This window comes from Trachemys scripta, chromosome 1, assembly GCF_013100865.1.
Source record: "Trachemys scripta elegans isolate TJP31775 chromosome 1, CAS_Tse_1.0, whole genome shotgun sequence".
NCBI classification, from domain to species: domain Eukaryota; kingdom Metazoa; phylum Chordata; order Testudines; family Emydidae; genus Trachemys; species Trachemys scripta.
Genome location: NC_048298.1, coordinates 59771239 through 59790877, shown reverse-complemented (window position 1 = coordinate 59790877; position 19639 = coordinate 59771239). Strand labels below are relative to the sequence as shown.

At 40.2% G+C, this 19639-nt stretch overlaps 1 protein-coding gene across 4 annotated transcripts; it reads right to left on the bottom strand.

The window, feature by feature from the left end:
- Positions 1-584: 584 nt before the first annotated feature.
- Positions 585-19409, bottom strand: RXYLT1 (ribitol xylosyltransferase 1). 4 transcript variants are annotated; one of them, XM_034770485.1, is made up of 6 exons: positions 19183-19409; positions 17659-17829; positions 15902-16004; positions 9817-10131; positions 6247-6417; positions 585-2218 (listed from the first exon to the last, which is right to left on the bottom strand). In XM_034770485.1, the coding sequence occupies exons 1-6, from the start codon at positions 19325-19327 to the stop codon at positions 1801-1803; spliced, it is 1323 nt and encodes a 440-aa protein (XP_034626376.1). In that variant the 5' UTR covers positions 19328-19409; the 3' UTR covers positions 585-1800. The 4 variants fall into 4 exon arrangements, with proteins under 4 accessions (XP_034626376.1, XP_034626385.1, XP_034626368.1 ...); XM_034770494.1 differs by lacking the exon at positions 19183-19409 and adding an exon at positions 18576-19067; XM_034770477.1 differs by lacking the exon at positions 19183-19409 and having other exon boundaries at positions 17659-18039.
- Positions 19410-19639: the final 230 nt, after the last annotated feature.

The window sequence follows — 19639 nt, the reverse complement described above, 5'->3', positions numbered from 1 at the left end:
GGGGGGGGGCGGCGCTTTTTTTTTTGCTGCTTGGGGCAGCAAAAAAGCTAGAGCCGGCCCTGTCACCCACACATGTGGAGAATCTGACAAGCAGAGAGTGCAACCCTCTCTACTGTAGGAGAACCAAATTAAAAACAAAACCTTAAATGGCCACGTGTAGGTGCAATCACAAACAATTGCAGAAATGCAAGAATTGCCTCACTAGAGAAGACTGGTGTCCACTAAGTCCAGTGTTCTGTCTCTGACAGTGGTTAGAACCAGATGCTTCAGACGAAAGAGCAAGGATATGGGAAGCAGGCTCTTAGATCATGCTGGCACATTTGAACATTTTTACTCCCAATCCCTTTTTGAATCTTTCTAAACTCTTGGCCTCAAAGCTATACGATAGAACAGGGGTAGGCAACCTATGGCACACGTGCCGAAGGCGGCACACAAGCTGATTTTCAGTGGCATTCATACTGCCCAGGTCCTGGCCACTGGTCTGGGGGGCTCTGCATTTTAATTTAATTTTAAATGAAGCTCCTTAAACTATTGTTGTATGTAAAGTAAATAAGGTTTTTAAAATGTTTAATTATATATTATAGACTTAGAGAAAGAGACCTTCTAAAAATGTTAAAATGTATTACTGGCACGCTAAACCTTAAATTAGAGTGAATAAATGAAGATTCGGCAGACCACTTCTGAAAGGTTGCCGACCCCTGTGATAGAAGCACAATTGTGTTTATAACTTTATCTGAACAAGTGGGTCTCTATTTTTGTTGAAAACGTTGCCCAAATGCATCTTTACACACTGTATTCATACTCTGACAACATCATGCACAATCACCAAAACATTAAAGGAAAAAACTTTCAATAAAAGGTAAACTGTTACTTTTTGGTAGAACAGGGATGGGTAAGGAGTTTAGACACATATTTAAAATATGAGGACGTTCCTTTACAGAAGTGTTTTGGATGAAAAAAGATTTAATGACCATTTATTCCAGGATGGTCGAAGATACTTTTAGTATATGGTAGCAAGCTAGTCAAAGAAGTGGGCAGTGGTGAGGATGAGTGGGGTAGCAGGGAATATTCCATCTATCAATGGCCAGTTTTGGAGAGGAAAGTTCTCTTGATAACATCACAGAAATGAAATTTTTCAATACATAACATCTCCCCCTAAGACACTAGACAAATGGGAGGAGCCCATATTATTAAATGGCTTCATTTTGCACCTGCCAAAAATGGGAGGAGAGCTCTCATTATCTGCAATAGTTTAAAGACTTTATTTTGATATTGTTAAAAGTTCTGCCATTCAAGGCTTGCTTGACCATAGTTCTCTTTTTCCTCAGTTAACGAAAACTATAATAAAATTATATTTTAAAATAAGGAAAATGATAGCAGGAGACTTTCAGGAAAGAATGCTTAAGGTATAAATATCAGTGTAGTGGAGCCACCACTTATTATGCTTTTTGTGAAACATTTATCTTTGGGTGATGTATTTGCTGAAATGCTTCCATATCTAGATTAAAACACAGAAGTACTGACTTGCTAAGAATGAGAGATGGTCATTGCAAAAAATAATAATAAAGTTGATGTCATCCATCCAGACTACTATCCTGTAAGACTGCATCCTCTCTGAAAGTAGTTTAGGAAAGAAGGGTGAAAATCAGCCCTCGGTAAGCTGGTGCAACTCTATTGACTTCAAAGAAATTGCACCTGCACTGGAAGTGGTTCATTTATTTTTTATTTTTATATAAAAGCTTACTTGAAGGTCAGTGAAAATTAAACTTTTGATCTATTTTTGATTTTCAAAGGAGGCAATTAACCTTTATAATTTGGTAAAAATGAATTTTCCAAGATATTAATAAATTTATGTCTCATTTGTGCTTTGAAGTACCGGTACCATTCTATAAGCTTTTTTCTCCTTTGAATCTTTTCTTGTAAGCTCATATTTTTCTCTTTTTCTAAAACAGCAGGAAGTTCTTCCCAGTTTTTAATAAAGATAAATGGAGCCCCCATGGTCTTTAGTAATTGCAGTGGAGCACTGTGGTATATAGATGAATTTCCACACTTGCCTGGTGTCATTACATCTTCTACAACAGGAACAGAGCCATATGAACAAGCTTCATAAATTCTATAGCATTCTGTATTTACTCCCACTGGGCACAATGTGAGATCACTCTGCAGCAATGCATCTTGATAGATTCTAAAACTTTCATTTGTTTCTTGAGGCTGCCACCTAGAAAAATAAAGAAGTTGAAAATTAACATTACTTTTTCCCTCCAAGGGTAGATGTATTACAATGAAAAATAGAGATCCGTGTTATAATTTTACTATATATAAATGTTGCAGAGCTGCAAGGTTTGTAACAACAGATCTGAGAATCAGCAAGGTTTTATGTTTCAATCCACATATTCCTAAATAATTTTTTTCAGGTATTTATAGAAAAGTTCACCTGTAAGCTATAAATGCTATAAGAACAGTTTTCAACTGAGGGCCTTTAAAGGAATCATTAATACTTCAAGCACCCAAAGAAAAATATTTTTTTTTAAATATTTTGTACTGGAAGCCCCTATCAATTTACTTCATAAGCTTCACTGGAAGGTTATTAAGTGGCTCAAAAATAGGAATATGGAGATAGAATGTTCTGACAGACTTTTTGAAGCAAGAATAATTCCCCCCCTCCAAAATATTTAAAATCAGCAGAGGGATTTATTGTTCAGAAATGAGAATGTAAGGCAGCAATTGTCAATCTCTTCAATTTGCTCAGATGGTCCGAGGTACTTTGTGTGACAGCACTCTAGGCCATAGATACTGTATAATCTCTCTCTAGTTTCTATATTAGCCTCTCTCAAGTTCTTTTGTCCAAAATTTTCAGAAAAAGCATTACATTGCCTCTAGTTTTATTAAATGCCTTTTAAAATTTATAATAAAGGTTTTTTAAACCTTCCATGAGAACAACTGTACAAACTAATTAAGAGTAGAATTAATTGGTTTGGTTTAATCATGATGAGAGTCCACCCCAGGGATGGGCAAACTGCAGCCTGGGGGCCATATCTGGCCCTGAAGCGCCCACTGGGGAGCGGGGTCCAGGGCTTGCCCCGCTCTGCGGCTCCACGTGGCTCCCAGAAGCAGCGGCATATCCCCTCTCCGGCTCCTATGCGTAGGGGGCTCCACATACTGCCCCTGCCCCAAGCGCTGCCCCTGCAGCTCCTGTTGGCCAGGAACCACGGCCAATAGGAGCTGCAGGGGCGGCGCCTGCGGACAGGGCAGTGTGCGGAGCCCCCTGGCTGCCCCTACGCGTAAGAGCCAGAGGAGGGACATGCTGCTGCTTCTGGGAGCTGCTTGAGGTAAGCACCGCCTGGAGCCTGCACCCCTGACCCCCTCTGGCATCCCAACCAGAGGTATTCTATTATCATTTAACAGTGCGATTAATTTTTGTAATCACTTGACGGCTCTAGTTGCAATGTATCTCTAGCTGAGACTGCAATGAAGGCAGAACCAATAAAGGCACTCTATTTCTATGTCTATTTTCCAGTCTCTTCTTTGATATGGTCATCTTCTTTTCAGCACATTTCTCTGCCCATGTCTTTATTGGTTCTGCCTTCATTGCAGTCTCAGCTAGTGACTGCAATGAATACATTGCAACTAGGGCTGTCAAGTGATTAAAAAATTAATCACGCTATTAAACGATAATAGAATACCACTTTAAATATTTTTGGATGTTTTCTACATTTTCAAATACAAGTACTGTAGTGCAATCTCTTTATCATGAAAATTGAACTTACAAATGTAGAATTATGTACAAAAACTGCATTCAAAAATAAAACAACGTAAAATTGTAGAGCCTGCAAGTTCACTCAGTCCTACTTCTTGTTCAGCCAATCGCTCAGACAAACAAGTTTGTTTACATTTGCAGGAGACAATGCTGCCCGCGTCTTGTTTACAGTGTCACCTGAAAGTGAGAACAGGTGTTCACATGGCACTGTTATAGCCAGCGCTGCAAGATATTTATGTGCCAGATGCGCTAAAGATTCATATGTCCCTTCATGCTTCAACCACCGTTCCAGGGGACATGCATCCATGCTGATGACGGGTTCTGCTCGATAACAATCCAAAGCAGTGCAGACCGATGCATGTTCATTTTAATTATCTGAGACAGATGCCACCAGCAAAAGGTTGATTTTCTTTTTGGGTGGTTTGGGTTCTGTAGTTTCTGCATCGGAGTGTTGCTCTTTTAAGACTTCTGAAAGTATGCTTCACATCTTGTCCCTCTCAGATTTTGGAAGGCACTTCAGATTCTTAAACCTTGGGTTGAGTGCTGTAGCTATCTTTAGAAATCTCACATGGTACCTTCTTTGCGTTTTGTGAAATCTGCAGTGAAAGTGTTCTTAAAATGAGCAACGTGCTGGGTCATCATCTGAAACTGCTATAACATGAAATATATGGCAGAATGTGAGTAAAATAGCAGGGGATATACAATTCTCCCTCTAGGAGTTCAGTCACAAATTTAATTAATGCATTATTTTTTTAATGAGCATTATCAGCATGGAAACATGTCCTTTGGAATGGTGGCGGAAGCATGAAAGGGCATACGAATGTTTAGCATATCTGGCACGTAAATACCTTGCAATGCCAGCTATAAAAGTGCCATGCAAATGCCTGTTCTCATGTTCTGGTGACACTGTAAATAAGAGGGCAGCATTATCTCTTGTAAATGTAAACAAACTTGTTTGTCCTAGCAATTGGCTGAACAAGAAGTAGGACTGAGTGGACTTGTAAGCTCTGAAGTTTTACATTGTTTTGTTTTTGAGTGCAGGTATATAATAAAAAAAACCCTATATTTGTAACTTGCACTTTCACAACAAATAGATTGCACTACAGTGCTTGAATGAGGTGAATTGAAAAATACTATTTATTTTATTTATCATTTTTAGTGCAAATATTTGTAATAAAAATATACACTTTGATTTCAATTAGAACACAGACTACAATATATATGAAAATGCAGGAAAACCATCCAAAATATTTAATAAATTTTAATTGGTATTCTATTGTTTAACAGTGCAATTAAAACTGTGATTAATCGCGATTAATTTCTTTTAATTGCAATTAATTTTTTTTGTTAATCGCATAAGTTAACTGAAATTAATTGACAGTCTGAATTGCAACTTTGAAGACTTCTTCCTAGTTTTATATTCTTCCACCTATTCTAATAAATTAACCCATCTTAAAAAAGAGATTATTATTCATACACTAATATGGAAAACTGAAAACAATCAAAATATAATTTTTCACATTAAAAATACTCTTAGTATTATTTATATTTTAAAGGGAGTAAGTATTCCATTAAGGGTGACAGAACTGGCACCTTAATCTACAGTCCTATTTGAACCCTGAAAATCTCCGTGTTAAGAGTATCCTTTTTGTAAACCTATATGGCTTATATATGTTAATTCTAAAATGGCCTGTGGGTTTAATTCTAAAATCTGAAATTCAAAAAAGAAAATAATTCTTTTTCAGATGGTATCAAGTGATCAAACGTAATCCCTCAATTGCCTCGACAGCCATGTCACTCCTTCCTGCAGTCCACCCTTTCTCCTTTTAGGAGCTGTACAAAACTTTATTAGGAGTTTAAATAATTGATGAAAGACAGTTTAGATTTTTTAAAAGCATCTCCTCCTCTTTAAGGGAATACCTATTGAATCCTGCCAAGGTTTAAGGTAGAAGTTGTTAAAAGCAAATTAAAAAGAACCATTAGAACTTATTTCAGTTAGTCAGAAGATCCGTTCTACCTCCTGAAGACACGAAATAAACTATATTGTTTAGCTGAAGCCAGCATCTTTATACGCGGTTGATGACATAAAGCTCTGGTTTCATGTCTCCCTCTTCTGGTAGGTGGATAATATCCACAGGATGTATGACACAGATTTTGAATACCCACTGCCACTTCCACCAAAACAGGTATGTGTGAGAGGAGACAGGACTGGCTGTATTATGTTAGATATTTTTTTCAAACTATTTCAAGTCACAACCACAATGTAAAGTACTGCAGCACACAAGGTGATAAGGCATCCAAGATCTGTATGAAAATCTCAGCTCAGCAAGGTTTTCATTGTTTTAAGTTTGACCATTGTCATTATTTATACTATTTTATTTATAACATATTTTAAAAGAGATGACCTAGGTCATCAATGATCTAGGCAAGGGGCTTTGAATAATTCAGCTACCAAACTATACAGTAACAAAGTAAATCAGAGCTCTTACTGTTCTCTGGCTGCAATCCAACAGAGTTTATCAAGCCCATCTTGTTTCAAAACTTCCATTAGGTTCTCCCTAGATGAATTCTTATACACCGTTCCTAAAAAGTTACATAGATATGATCTTGGAGAACGTAGCATTGACCAGTTGGGCTCTACGATGGGGAAATTCCTATATCTGTAACAACAATGCATACATTAGATGAAAATATTTTTATGTCAAAGGAAAAAGATGGGTCTTTGCACCATTTCATGTTTATGTAGCAGATTTTAAGAACTGAAATAGCTTTGTAATCAGTTCCAATATTTAACTACTGACTGAATTTAAAAAAACAAAGATAGCCAAACACTGATGGATAATATTTATCATTATCCCTTTGGTTTTAGATGAGCATTCTGTAGCATGTGAACATAATTCCACTTGGTGCTGACAAAAAGAAGTTAGGGATCTTCTAGGGCGTGAATCAGACAAAAACATTCTGTTTCAATAGCAGCTGTTCTCAATACCACCACTTATTTTGGCTGAAGTTGCTGGGTTAGTGGTTCCTTTGGAGTTGACATCTCAGTTATTTGAATCAGCTGAAAGTGTATGCTGTAAAAACCATGCCATTGGTATACTGCCAAATGAAAACTCAACTTGGTCCCTACAACCTGTGCATCTTCACCAATTTAATCTGTGAATTACACTTAAAGTTACTGATTTTAGTCATAACAGCACCAATGGTTCAGCTAAAGGGCTGGCAGAGTCATTTTCATTATCTAGATCTAATTTACCACACTTTTGTATGTTAGTATTAAATTACATGTCCCTCTTACAACTGTCACATTCTCAAAATTAGCTATGATTTTCTTTCTAACTTTGTTATTTTTAGAGAGTGGGTCAATAATACTGCTAGCTTCCCTTCTATTTCTATATTCTTTCTATATTATTACAGTAAGGAAACAATTTGGAAAAAAACATACATTGATCACAAAATTCTCCTAGTTTCAAAACAAGCCTTTAGTCTTACTCCTGGGGGAATTCTGTGCCACTGCACATGCACAGAATTCATGTCCCCCACAGATTTCTTTGCTTCCCCAGAGAAAAATGACTTTCTGATGGGGGAAGCAAAGGGAAGCCACAAGAGCAGTCATGTGACCCTCCCCAGCAATATGTTTTAGGTGCCCAGGGCACCCAGCAGAGAGCTAAATCACTGTGAGGCAGGGGGCGGGACTGGGGAAGACCCAGCTGGTGGATCCTACCCTGCCCTGGGCTCAACTGCAAGTCCTGGCTGGGTCAGACCCACCCTCAAAGTCCCATTACTGTTGCACCCATACCCCCCTCCCCCCAACAAGCCTCTGTGCATTCAGATCCCCCCCCACACCTGGATCCCCCACTGAGCAGCCTCACCCAGACTGACCCAAACAGAACCCTCTCAACCCACACCTTGATCCCCCCACACTGAGCCCCTCCACACTTGGATCTTGCCAGGCTAAGTCTGCCTGCCCACACCTGGCCTGGAGGGGCAGGCCTGGTCCTTGCTCTGTGTCAGATTTGGGTGCAGCCTCACCGCTGGGTCCATGTCCCAGGGGAGAGCTGCACAGTGATCTCCCTGCTCTGTCTAGCCAGTGGCCTGTGCTCCCCAATGCCACGCTGGAGTCTCCACATTTATTTGACAAATAACATTTGCAGAATTTTAAAATATTGTGTGCAGAATTTTTAATTTTTTGGCGCAGAATGCCCTCAGGAGTACTTTAGTCCATCCTCACTTTCCTTGGCTTCTCCACTGCCTTTGGTACTGTTGATCATACGCTCCCCTTCTGAACATCTTATTCCCCACCCCCACCTGGTGTTTTCATGACTCTGTCCTTTCCTAGTTCCCCTGCTATTTCTTTGGGCAGTAATTCAGCACTTCTTTCAGAGGTTCTCTCTCTTCCTTGCCCTTGTTTCTCTCTGTAGGTTACCTACCAGACTTTGTACTTGTTTCTTTCCACTTCTCTCTGTCACTCCCTCACCCACTCTTCATTTGGGTAATTACATCCATTTACATGGCTTTAACTTCCACTTTTACATAAATGCTTGCAAATCTACCTTTCCACTTCTGACCTCTCCCTCTTTTTCTCACTCCCTTACCCCTGCATCCCAACTACCTCTAGGGCATTTCCTCCTAGTTGTCTCATTATCATCTTAACATGTTCAGAACGGAATATATCTTTCCTTACAAACACTGATTCTTTGCCACTGTGGAGGCTTCATGTTTACTTTCTGTCAATGGCATCCTGAGCAAATTTCCTTTGGTTTCAATAAAAACATGTTTTCTAATGGCCCGCATTGCAAATTCAACATGGATCTGAAAATTAAGCTTTCTGGCTTGCATTATTACCATTGATAATAGAGATTCTGCAGTTGGAATAATTCTGTTAAGACAGGAGTAAGACAGGAAAGACTGAAGATAACTCTCCCATAGCTGTATCCACTCTACAACACTAACAGGATTAAAATGTAGTAAACATTTATCCCAAGGAGGGATAGCTGAGTAGTTTGAGTATTGGCCTGCTAAACCCAGGGTTGTGAGTTCAACCCTTGAGGGGGCCACTTAGGGATCTGGGGAAAAATCAGTACTTGGTCCTGCTAGTGAAGGCAGGGGGCTGGACTCGATGACCTTTCAAGGTCTCTTCCAGTTCTAGGAGATAGGATATCTCCATGATTTATTTATTTATTTAACTATGATCCCAGAGTTTACCAATTACAAAATTCAAGGGGTATAAAATCAAATCCCAGTTTATTAGCCACAAGAGAAAGAAACACTACTCTCAATGCCCCACCTACCTCCCCCCAGGGGGAAAAAAAAAAAAAGTACTCTCAATACGTCCAAACTGGATTCCCTTATTAGGCCCCAAGCCACTTACTGAAGTTCCTCCAACTCTTTCCTGCAGCAGAGCTTTCCATAGACTGACTTTCCTCTGAAAAATCTCTTCTTTTTACCCTGGATAAGGGTCCCAGCCTGCCCTCATCTTAAAGAGTGAGTAATCCACCACACTTACTTTTTGCCACTAAATTCTAGTCCAGGCTATTCTGGTTCTTATTATGTGTTCAGAATACCTTTCAGTGTGAAAAAACATACAAGATGACTTATATTGGCATATTAACGTTTCTTCGCTAGTCCTCCCCCAACCCAACTGTGGGAAGCTATATCATTTTTAATGTTGTTTAATCCTAATGTAAATGTTAATAGTTAGTAATGTCAGCAGATATGGCAAATTTGACTGAACAGTCACAAGAAGCAAATTATTGAATTAATACGGTACCCCTTGAACACACTAACTTTTTAAAACATAGCTGTACTTTAACTTCTGAATTACCTTTTGCCTTTAAAATTTCTGAAGCCTAATGTAGATAGTCAAAACCAGCAGCATGAACCAAAGCCAAGTTCCGCAGTTTGCTTAACAGTTTTAGACAGCAGAAATTGTATACAATTTTTTATATATAAAATGTTTCAGACATAATGTTACAGATATAACTGCTAAAAACAATAGGCATGTACAGTTCATGCATAACTGATTCCTTAAGCGTAATTTGTTTATGTTTAACACTTACGTAGCTACTCCTAAAGGCCACTGGAAAATATCTTCTTCATTTACCCAGGTACAGTCGTATACTACAAAAAGTAGTTCCACAAATCCTCCGTGTCTTTTCAGGTATGGGTGAATCCATTCATTGTTACACTGTTCACTTCCAAGCAGCACAATGGCAACATGCCTCAGCTTGCGAGTTTGTATTAAAGTTTGTGCATAATGCAACCACTGAGTGGCGTAAGTGATCTTTGCTTCCTCTCTTCCATTCAGAACTAGAACCACATTATCAGCTTCTACTGAAAAGTATCCCGGGACTACGGCTGGACCAGTGATGAAACTGTGAATAATAAAACACAAACACTTAACATCTTCTGAGATATGTTACCAACTTGTATGCATATTCTGTTCACTGCATTGCAAACAATCTGCCTGCAGTGTTTAGAGATTTTGTCTCTTCATTAAAACAGACATTATGTACTGCAAAGTACCTTTGCTATTGTGACAAACTTCAGATGTACAGAGTCTAAAATGACAATTTAAACTTCAGTAAAGCTCACACTGGCCTTTTACCTGAACAATAAAGAGATTAAAAATTAATTGCAAACACGGTATATTTGCAGAATCAGAACCCAAGTATTTACGGACATGTTTAACTTCACATGTGTGTGTTGTCCCATTTACTTCAATGAGACTACACACATGCATAGGTGTTTGCAAGGTCAGGCCTTTGGATGATTAAACGATGGTGAAGTGTAGTATCTGTTTAGTATTCAAATATTGAAAATTCTTGAAAATCTGAATGAACTCATTGAAACCAGACAGAATCCCTAGAATAATTAGTTAGAGTATGCTTTGTCATCTGTGAAATGGATCATAAACTTTTATTCTTTTCAAAAAACAACAGAATACAAAATACCACCATAGGGACTGAAAACCTTCAGTTTCATGTGAGAAATGAGAAATCTGTAGTACTGTATTATGACAGACACTAGTATGAAAAGAAGGATGGTCCAACGGTTAGGTCACTAGCTTGGGACTCAGGAGACCAATGTTCAATTCTCTGCTCTATTACAGATCTCCTATGTGACCTTCATCTCTGTGCTTCATTTGCCTACCTGTAAAATGGGCATAATAGCACTTTTCTAATGGGAAGGGGGATTGTGAAGATACATTCAATCATAAATTTTGAGGTGCTCAGTTACTACAGTAATGGGGATCATTACAGTGCCTAAACAGATACTGCACTTCACCTTCGTTTAACCATCCAAAGGCCTGACCTTGCAAACATCTATGCATGTGAGCAGGTGTTTGCAAGTCTGATGAAGTGGGCATTTACCCACAAAAGCTTATGCTGCAATACTTCTGTTAGTCTTAAAAGTGCCACAGCACCATCTGTTGCTTTTTACAGATTCAGACTAACACGGCTACCCCCTCATACCTATGCATGTGTGTAGTCTCATTGAAGTAAATGGGACAACACACATATGTGAAGTTAAACATGTCCGTAAATACTTGGGTTCTGATCCTGCAAACAATCTGGGAAGCAATTCAGCGTTAATGTTCTAAAAATTCCCTGAGCGTAACTTAGAACTGGGAAGGTGGGTTATTCTTAAAGTCAAATCTGACTGTGTTCTCCAAAGTGTTTTTTTTTTTTTTTTAATTTACATTTGAAAGTTCTAGGGAGGTTAAATTATTCCTCTAAAAATTTTTGAGGTAGATATATCATGTCCTGTTATGCCACCGTATTCTGCATCAATGAGAACAAAGAAATACCCTGAGTTTATTTACATGCCCATTTTAACGGGTATTTTGACAATTATGTCTTTAGAGTTAATACTTTTAAAAAATACCCATATAAAAAGGTCTCAGTGCCCCACCAATAATTAACAATAGCAAGACGCCCCACACACACACTCCCAGCAGCCTACAGACTATAATAATAATGCACAAAAACTCCATTAGCCAGCAACATTAAATAGTCAAATACAGATAACAATTTACTTCAGCCAGCCAATAAATAAAAATGAAAAACCCTCCGTATTCCCACATCACACCTAACAACATATCCTCATCCTTCCCCACAAAATCCTATCAAACAAGCGGATTTTGTATTGTGACTGGAAGTCATGAAGTTTGGGCTATTTCGGATTAAGGAAAAACAGATTAATCATAGATAGAAGGAGAGCATTCACATTTTTATACTTGATGTAATAGATTATAACTAACCTATCCAATTTTTAATTTCTGCTGTATTGGTACTTTCACTTTTTAACTCTATTTTGAAAGTATCTAAAATGTGAATAGATTTTGCTTAAAATGGAGACTTAGCAAACTCTTCTCCTCTAAAGAGGTTAGGATAATCTGGTTGCACCCAGAAGACAGCCTATTTAAATGCCAGTAAAGAAGTCCTTTCACCCAATGAGATACACATTAAGAAACTTTTTGTTAAGTATTATTCACCTGAAACTGACAGATAATTTAAAGAAGAAAATGTTTTTAACCAGTCAAGATTCTAAAAACCCATCCATAAGTGTAGCAAAATATTTCTTATCACTAGTTAAAGTCAAGTCTTGACAAATATTTTCTTGTTCACACCAAATAGGAAACTTTTCTGGGAGACTGAAATTAGTTTATACTGATTCTAAGTTTTGGTTTTTAAAAAAGATTCTATTCATGAAAAGAAAACCTTCCAAACTTCCATTCCATTCAAAGATAAAAGGATGCAGTGCTGTCTGCCTGAGTCTGCAGATGGACAGTTCATGTACTGTTACTCAGAGCTTTCTCAAAGTGCACTGGCATCACTCAGAAGGCATTCAGCCACTTGCAGGATCAGGCTCCAAATGCATACTTTGTACTGAAGAGTTTTCTCTTTCCTTAGAGTCATACAAAAGCCATTCTGAGCATTTAAAAGGCTTAAACAAACCACCATCATTACACTACTGAAAAGCACTAAGGGTCATACTTTGTAAACTGGCTATTCTAAACAAAGTGCAATAGTAGGTTAGACAAGTCAAACTTAAGGTGTAATTTAAAAAAAAATCTTTTATGATACTACTTGGAAGGATGGCATTTTATGATTCACAATGAATCCATTTACCCTGAACTTGCTATTTCTGGCAATTCTATAGATTGGGTTAAAGCAAAGTACAACTACAGTATGAACACACAAATTCTAAAGAGAACCTTACTTTAAAAAATATTTTTGAAAAACAGCAAGAGTGTCCCAAACCAAGTTTACTAATTTTATAATAAAAAGATGCTGCAAAAGAGCAAAACTACTCACTTCCATGAAAACACCATTAGCTTGATGTTCTATTTTATGTATATGTTTAGGATAGTTTAACAGTTTTAAACACTTATGTGCCAGATGAAGAATGCTGTTACATTTTACTATACAAAACTTGACACACTGCCTTTATTATTCTGCCTTGCCTTTATTATATTCAGCAGTAATGCAAGGAACGGCTTGTATCCTGTAAGACATTGGCTTCAGCAGTTAGCATGATGCTTGAAGTCTATGAACTTTGGCACAGATAAACAGCCCAACAGTAACCACTATGTTTTGGGGAACCGGAAGTAGAGTGTAAGGGAGAATTTTGTCCATAATGACATCAGCCAACCACAGAAACATGCACTAACACCAGCTTTTGGAAAGTTTTGGAAAGAACATCCAGCCATACGAGTGCCAAAGCAACGAATTGATGTATAGGACAATGAGTTCAAATCATTAATATACTGACCTATAGAAGGAGGACACCTCAAAACTAGTAGATTGAGGAAAAACAATAAGAGGGGAAATACCCCTACTGAATATGCATTACACGTAGCGGCGTCAGCGTAACGTATTATAAAAGTTACATCCCAGCCTGTGGGCAGGAGGAGAGAGAGATGTATCCCTTGGGAGATGTCAGAATGATGGCTACTGGTGAAGATGAGGAAGGCGATGGTGATGGTGATGAGGAATATAATTGCTAATATTTCAGGTTGTTCTGCAAGGGATGGTGTGAATATGATGTGCAGATGTACTTTCTGTATTATTTCTATCTACCTTACTGAGCTGGAGTGTTTGTGACTGTGCATTTTTAAAATAGACAAATGCAAAGTCATACATTTAGGAACAAAGAATGTACATGACACTTACAAGATGAGGGAGCTGTATTTTGGAAAGCAGTGACTCTGAAACTGATCTAAAGGTCATGATGGTCAACTGAACATGAGCTCTGGGGGCTAAGAGGGCAAAAATGATCCTTGGGCGGATAAGCCAGGGAATATCAAGTAGAGGCAGGGAGTCAATATTACCACCGCATCTAGCATTAGTGAGACCATTTTTGGAATACTGTGTCCAGTTCTTGTGTCCACCTTTAAAGGGTTCAGAAAAGAGTAACAAGAGTTGTGAGACCAAAGAAGTTCAATCCATTTAGTTTAACCAAGAGAAGATTAAGCAGTGACTTGATCAAAGTCTTTGAGTACATAGGTGGGAAGAGATTTTTGATAGCAAGAGCCAAGGGCTGGAAGCTGATGCTAGACAAATTCAGACTAGAAATAAGGCATAATTATTTAAAAGTGATGATGATTAACCACTGGAATAACTTACTTAGAACATGGTGTATCTATTTTCACTTAGATTGGATGTTTCTGTGAAATATATGCTTTTGCTCAGTTATGGGCTTGATGTAGAAATTACAGGGTGAGGTTATATGACCTGTGTTAGAGGGGAGATCAGACTTTATGATCATAATGGTTCTTTCTGGCCTTATGAAATTATTAATATCACTTCTACAAAGATGACTAGTGTAAAATTAGGCCTGGTGAATTTCTCATGTGGATCATCAGGTGTTTATTTCAACCTGTATATATGACTTTATTTAAAAAAGCGACACGGTCATATTCTGTAATGAAAAAAAAAAACAACAACCAAAAAACTGATGAATTTCACCCTGTGAGACTGTACCTCAGATCAAAGGGTCCATGCAAGGCTCTGAACATCACTTAAGCTCTTAAACGGGGGCTTAAGTGGTGCACAGGTCCTTGTGCAGATGAATAAGGTTGTAGAGACTAGAACTGTAATCTGTAGGCAGGAAGAGTGGCCACAGAAGAGGGTAACTCCAACCTTGCCAGCTTCCACTGAGTTCTTTGCACAAAACCTAATTTTTCTGACTTTAAGCAGTGATGGGCAATAGGATTGTTCTGCGCATCTACCAATGTGATATATGCCATCATGTGCCAGCAATGCCCCTCTGCTATGAACATTGGCCAAACCGGACAGTCTCTACGCAAAAGAATTAATGGACACAAATCTGACATCAGGAATCAAAATACTCAAAAACCAGTGGGAGAACACTTTAACCTGTCTGGTCATTCAGTGACAGACCTGCGGGTGGCTATATTACAACAGAAAAACTTAAAAAACAGACTCCAACGAGAGACTGCTGAGCTAGAATTGATATGCAAACTAGACACAATCAACTCCGGTTTGAATAAGGACTGGGAATGGCTGAGCCATTACAAACATTGACTCTATCTCCCCTTGTAAGTATTCTCACACTTCTTATCAAACTGTCTGTACTGGGCTAGCTTGATTATCACTTCAAAAGTTTTTTTTCCTCTTAATTAATTGGCCTCTCAGAGTTGGTAAGACAACTCCCACCTGTTTATGATCTCTGTATGTGTGTATATATATCTCCTCAATATATGTTCCATTCTATATACATCCGAAGAAGTGGGCTGTAGTCCACGAAAGCTTATGCTCTAATAAATTTGTTAGTCTCTAAGGTGCCACAAGTACTCCTGTTCTTCTTTTTGAGGATTGTTCTTGTAATTTCTAGAAATTACATTTTAAATTAAACATCAAACTGTCATACAGAACATATTTAATACAAGGTCTGAAATTAAGTATGGCAATAAATATGTTCATGGTTGGTCAGAATGAATCACCAAAACAAGCATTATTGTTATACCATTTCCCTTTATACATATTAAAATATTTACAATTGTTGGAGTGGGAGGGATAAATTATACAATTGGCCACCTTTTCCTACAGTGTTTATGTTTTCAACAGAGACTGCTAAAGTCAACACAAGAGAAGGTCAATGTCATGTAACTGGTACCTGAAATGTGTTTTTCCTCCCTTTATGCTTCCTTCTCTCCACTGAGCAGTCACATCAGCAGGTTCAAGCAGACCTTCAAGAATATGTTGCCAGAGGTAAAGACCTACATAAATAATGAAGAGCGGCTGGAGTACTTGGTGCATACATGGCATCTCCTGTCTACTGTAAAAATCATTCCAAAAGGAATGTTTCAGGAACTGTGTGGCAATGATAGTGGGATGTGGATGTCAAATTTTCCTATTTAACATGGATTGGTTGCTCCACCCCCCCAAAATAAACTGGAATGCAGACTTAAGTTTGAGTTCTATTTTGAAAGAATAAATAAATTGGCACCCTGAAAGTGAATTCTTTGAATTTGGACTGTTGTCTTTTTAAGGGGCCCTGAGTGAAGGGGAAACTGAGGCAGGCCTCAGCAGAGCCACAGTTGGCAAGGAGGGGGCACTATAGTGTAGTCATGCCCAATGACAACACCGTTTGAAGTTACGAGAGAGAGGTGAAGTTTCTCCCCTGGAAACATGGAATATTTTTACAATGGAAAAATACCCACGTATAGTATGTCAATGAATACAAAAGACCACCATAAAAAACCCCATCTAAAGATGGTATTGTTACAGTTTCAATGAAAACTCCTCCAAAAGTTCCATTCACATTCTAAGACGGTCAAGGTTCTTGGAGTTTTACGGATAGAGGAAATGCAATACCTTCTAAAATGGAGCCACTTTCAGGTGAATTGCTAGCAGTGCCAAGAAAAGGGTGTTCACTTTTAGATAATTAAAGCCCCAGTCCTGCAAACAGTTACATGCATCAGTTCAATATGAGCCCTAAAGTATTTTAAGTTACATATGGGAAGGTTCTAGATGTGTTGCTGTGTCCAGGGCAATATTAACCAGTAGGCCCTGGCCTAGGCAAACATACACTTTGCCCAGCCTAATGCAGAGGGGAGGTCTAGGAGGGCAGAGGAGACTAAGCCCACACAACACTCACGCCGAAGCAGCAGCTCCTGTCCTGTAGGGCAGGCATTCTGGGTGTTAGGAGATGGCACATGGAGCCACAGCTCTACTCAGATCCTACCAGCCCATGCAGCCCTCACCCAGCCCTGTGGGACAGGAGCCATTGCTGAAGGTGAGCAGGGGCAGGCTCACTTTCCAACTCTCCCCACTTCCCTGGCCTCCCCTCTGCACTGGGCAGGGATTAGGGCTGCAGTACTAGGGCAGAAGGTAGTGCATATATGTAATGGTGGGTCACAAAGAAAAGAAAAGAAAAGAAAAGAAAAGAAAAGACAATGTAGTTGGTGAGTCTTCTTAGTAAAAAGTTTGGGAAGGGAACAAATCTGCACAACCCGCATACTGTTTCTTTCTCTCAACTTCTGATCTAGAAGTCAGCATGGAAAAGTATTCACCAGGACTCTTCAGTTTTTTGAATCAAACTATATGCTCTGGAATGAACAATGCAACACTACACAATTTGCTTAGGATAATCCAGCAAAGAGAGTCCCTGACCACAGTACAGGATAAGCAAATGAGCAAAGTATGCCGAAGAACTGAAGTTTGTTCTCATTGTGTTGTTTATACAGTTCTGAATAATAAATACTTATCACTTATACCAGGCCTTCCATCCAAAGATAGCACAGTACTTTAAACAGGTAAGCAAACACTTTTATACTCACCTTTACAGAAAGGAAAAGGGAGACACAGAAAGGTTAAGGGACTTGCCATAGTCACTTAGCAGTATTAAACAAATTAATCACAAATGCTTACCAATGGCTGCTTTACCCCAGATCTGCACTTTAAGGTCTGTTTGTTCTTGTTGGGATTTCAAATTTTTTAACATTTGAAGATTAGTTTCATATCTCTGCTGTGAAGCAATCTGCTCATTTTTTTCATCTCCTTCCCAAGGATTCCATTCTTCATTTCCCAAAGATGAGCGTTCTATGTTTAAAAGACACACATTTTGCATTAACAACCTTAGGTCTACAAGTCTACTCCTAATTGTTACAGAAATAACAGGTCTCATTTTAGTAGATGTTTTAAGGTACTGTCCAAACAAGACTGTTTTCAAAACACACTTATGCCCAACCATGGCTACAGCATAGCTTGCATCTGTGCTCATTGGGCTAGTCTACAGTGACAAAAATTAGACTTCTAATTCCCCACAGGTAGCAATAGTGGAAGAAAGGGGTCAGGCCTGCCTGCGCAGCATTGGGGCCTATATTTGTACAGCACCTAGCACAATGCTATCCTGAGCCCTACTGGGTATCTATGGTGCTACCACAATAAATAGTGAATTTTTTAATCCAGGACATGAGGAATTTTCTTTGTGGAAGTTCCTATAAGCAGCTCCTGCAATGAAAGATTGAAAGGGGGGTGGAGGGGAGATAGCGGGGGGAGACGAAACAACCAAGAGAGACCTGTATTTTCCATATTATAGTAACTATATTGAAGACTCAGGAAATATGCATTTTCCAGCCAGGTGACTCATGTGCATAAAGTTACGTCTCACTAATGACAAAATACAAAGAATCTGTCACCAAAGTTAGGGGAGTGACTAGCTCTAGAAGCCAGGCCTGTATTTAATCCTCTGAATTGATAGCTAGATTAAGAACAACTGCTACTACAGTAAAACCTCACATATTCAAAACAAATTAGCTCTAAAAGGAGAAAATTTCAGAACAAACCGGCACCATGGATCATGTACATGCCATCAAAGAAGTGGACCCTATCAACAAAAGCTTCATTGTGCTGCTGGCATTACTGACATTTACTGCTAAAGAGCTAATTCTTCCAAGCGTAGACATAAACACACACCGATTTTTTGGGGGCAGGGGCCTCTCACTAGCAATTGAAACACGTAGATGCCAGGGACAGGCACCTCACCTCAGACCGTATGAGCGGCTACTAGCTAACCCCCACCAACCCAAAAGGCTTAGCTGGCTGCCCACTTCTCCAGCTTGCTACATAAGCGACACCTCTTGCCGCCGCCGGGTGGGAGCAAAGCTTCCCCTCAACCCCTTTGTATGAAAGCCCAATCGCCAGCAGCCTCCCTGAGGCTTGCCCCGCCCGCACCGGGCATTAGCTACCCGGTCACCGGCATCTCGGGCGCTAGGCTCGGCACTGGGGGGGATATTTCACAGGGCAGAAGCCAAAGGGGCCGGACGGGACCGCAGTGTCCCCTCACACTCCCCCCTTGCTGGACAGCAGCAGCTGGCGCCCAGCGCGTCCCCCGTTCACTCCCCGGGCTCGCGTGACAGCGCAGCCGCCGGCCGGGCCCCTCCGCCGCGTTACCTCTGAAGAGCCGCGGCTGCCGGGGGCCGCCCCGGGAGGCGGATGGCCGCCGCGGCCGCAGGAAGACGCTGTAGGCGGCGTAGAGGGAGAAGAGCAAGTAGGCGGCCAGCAGCGCGGAGCAGAGCCGCTTCCGCGTAGCCCGCATCCTGCTGCAGCCTGCAGGCCGCGCGCCGGGGCTGGCCCGGGCCCGCCTCCCGTCCCGTCACGCGCCAACGCGGGGCTGCTGCTGCGGCGGCCCCCGGCTGCTTGGAGGCGGGCGGGGAAGGGTAGCGCCGGGCCGGAATTGGTCCAGCCAGATGCGGGACCGCCACCCCGGTGCAGTGCCCCCGCAAAACCCGGGCCCGACGTTAGGGGCGCTGCCCCCTGCCCCCCTCCCCAACAGAGGACAAGCTCCTGCTGCACAAAGCCACGGCAGGTGCATCCCGGCTCAAGAGCCAGACCCTGGCTGCTCCTGGCA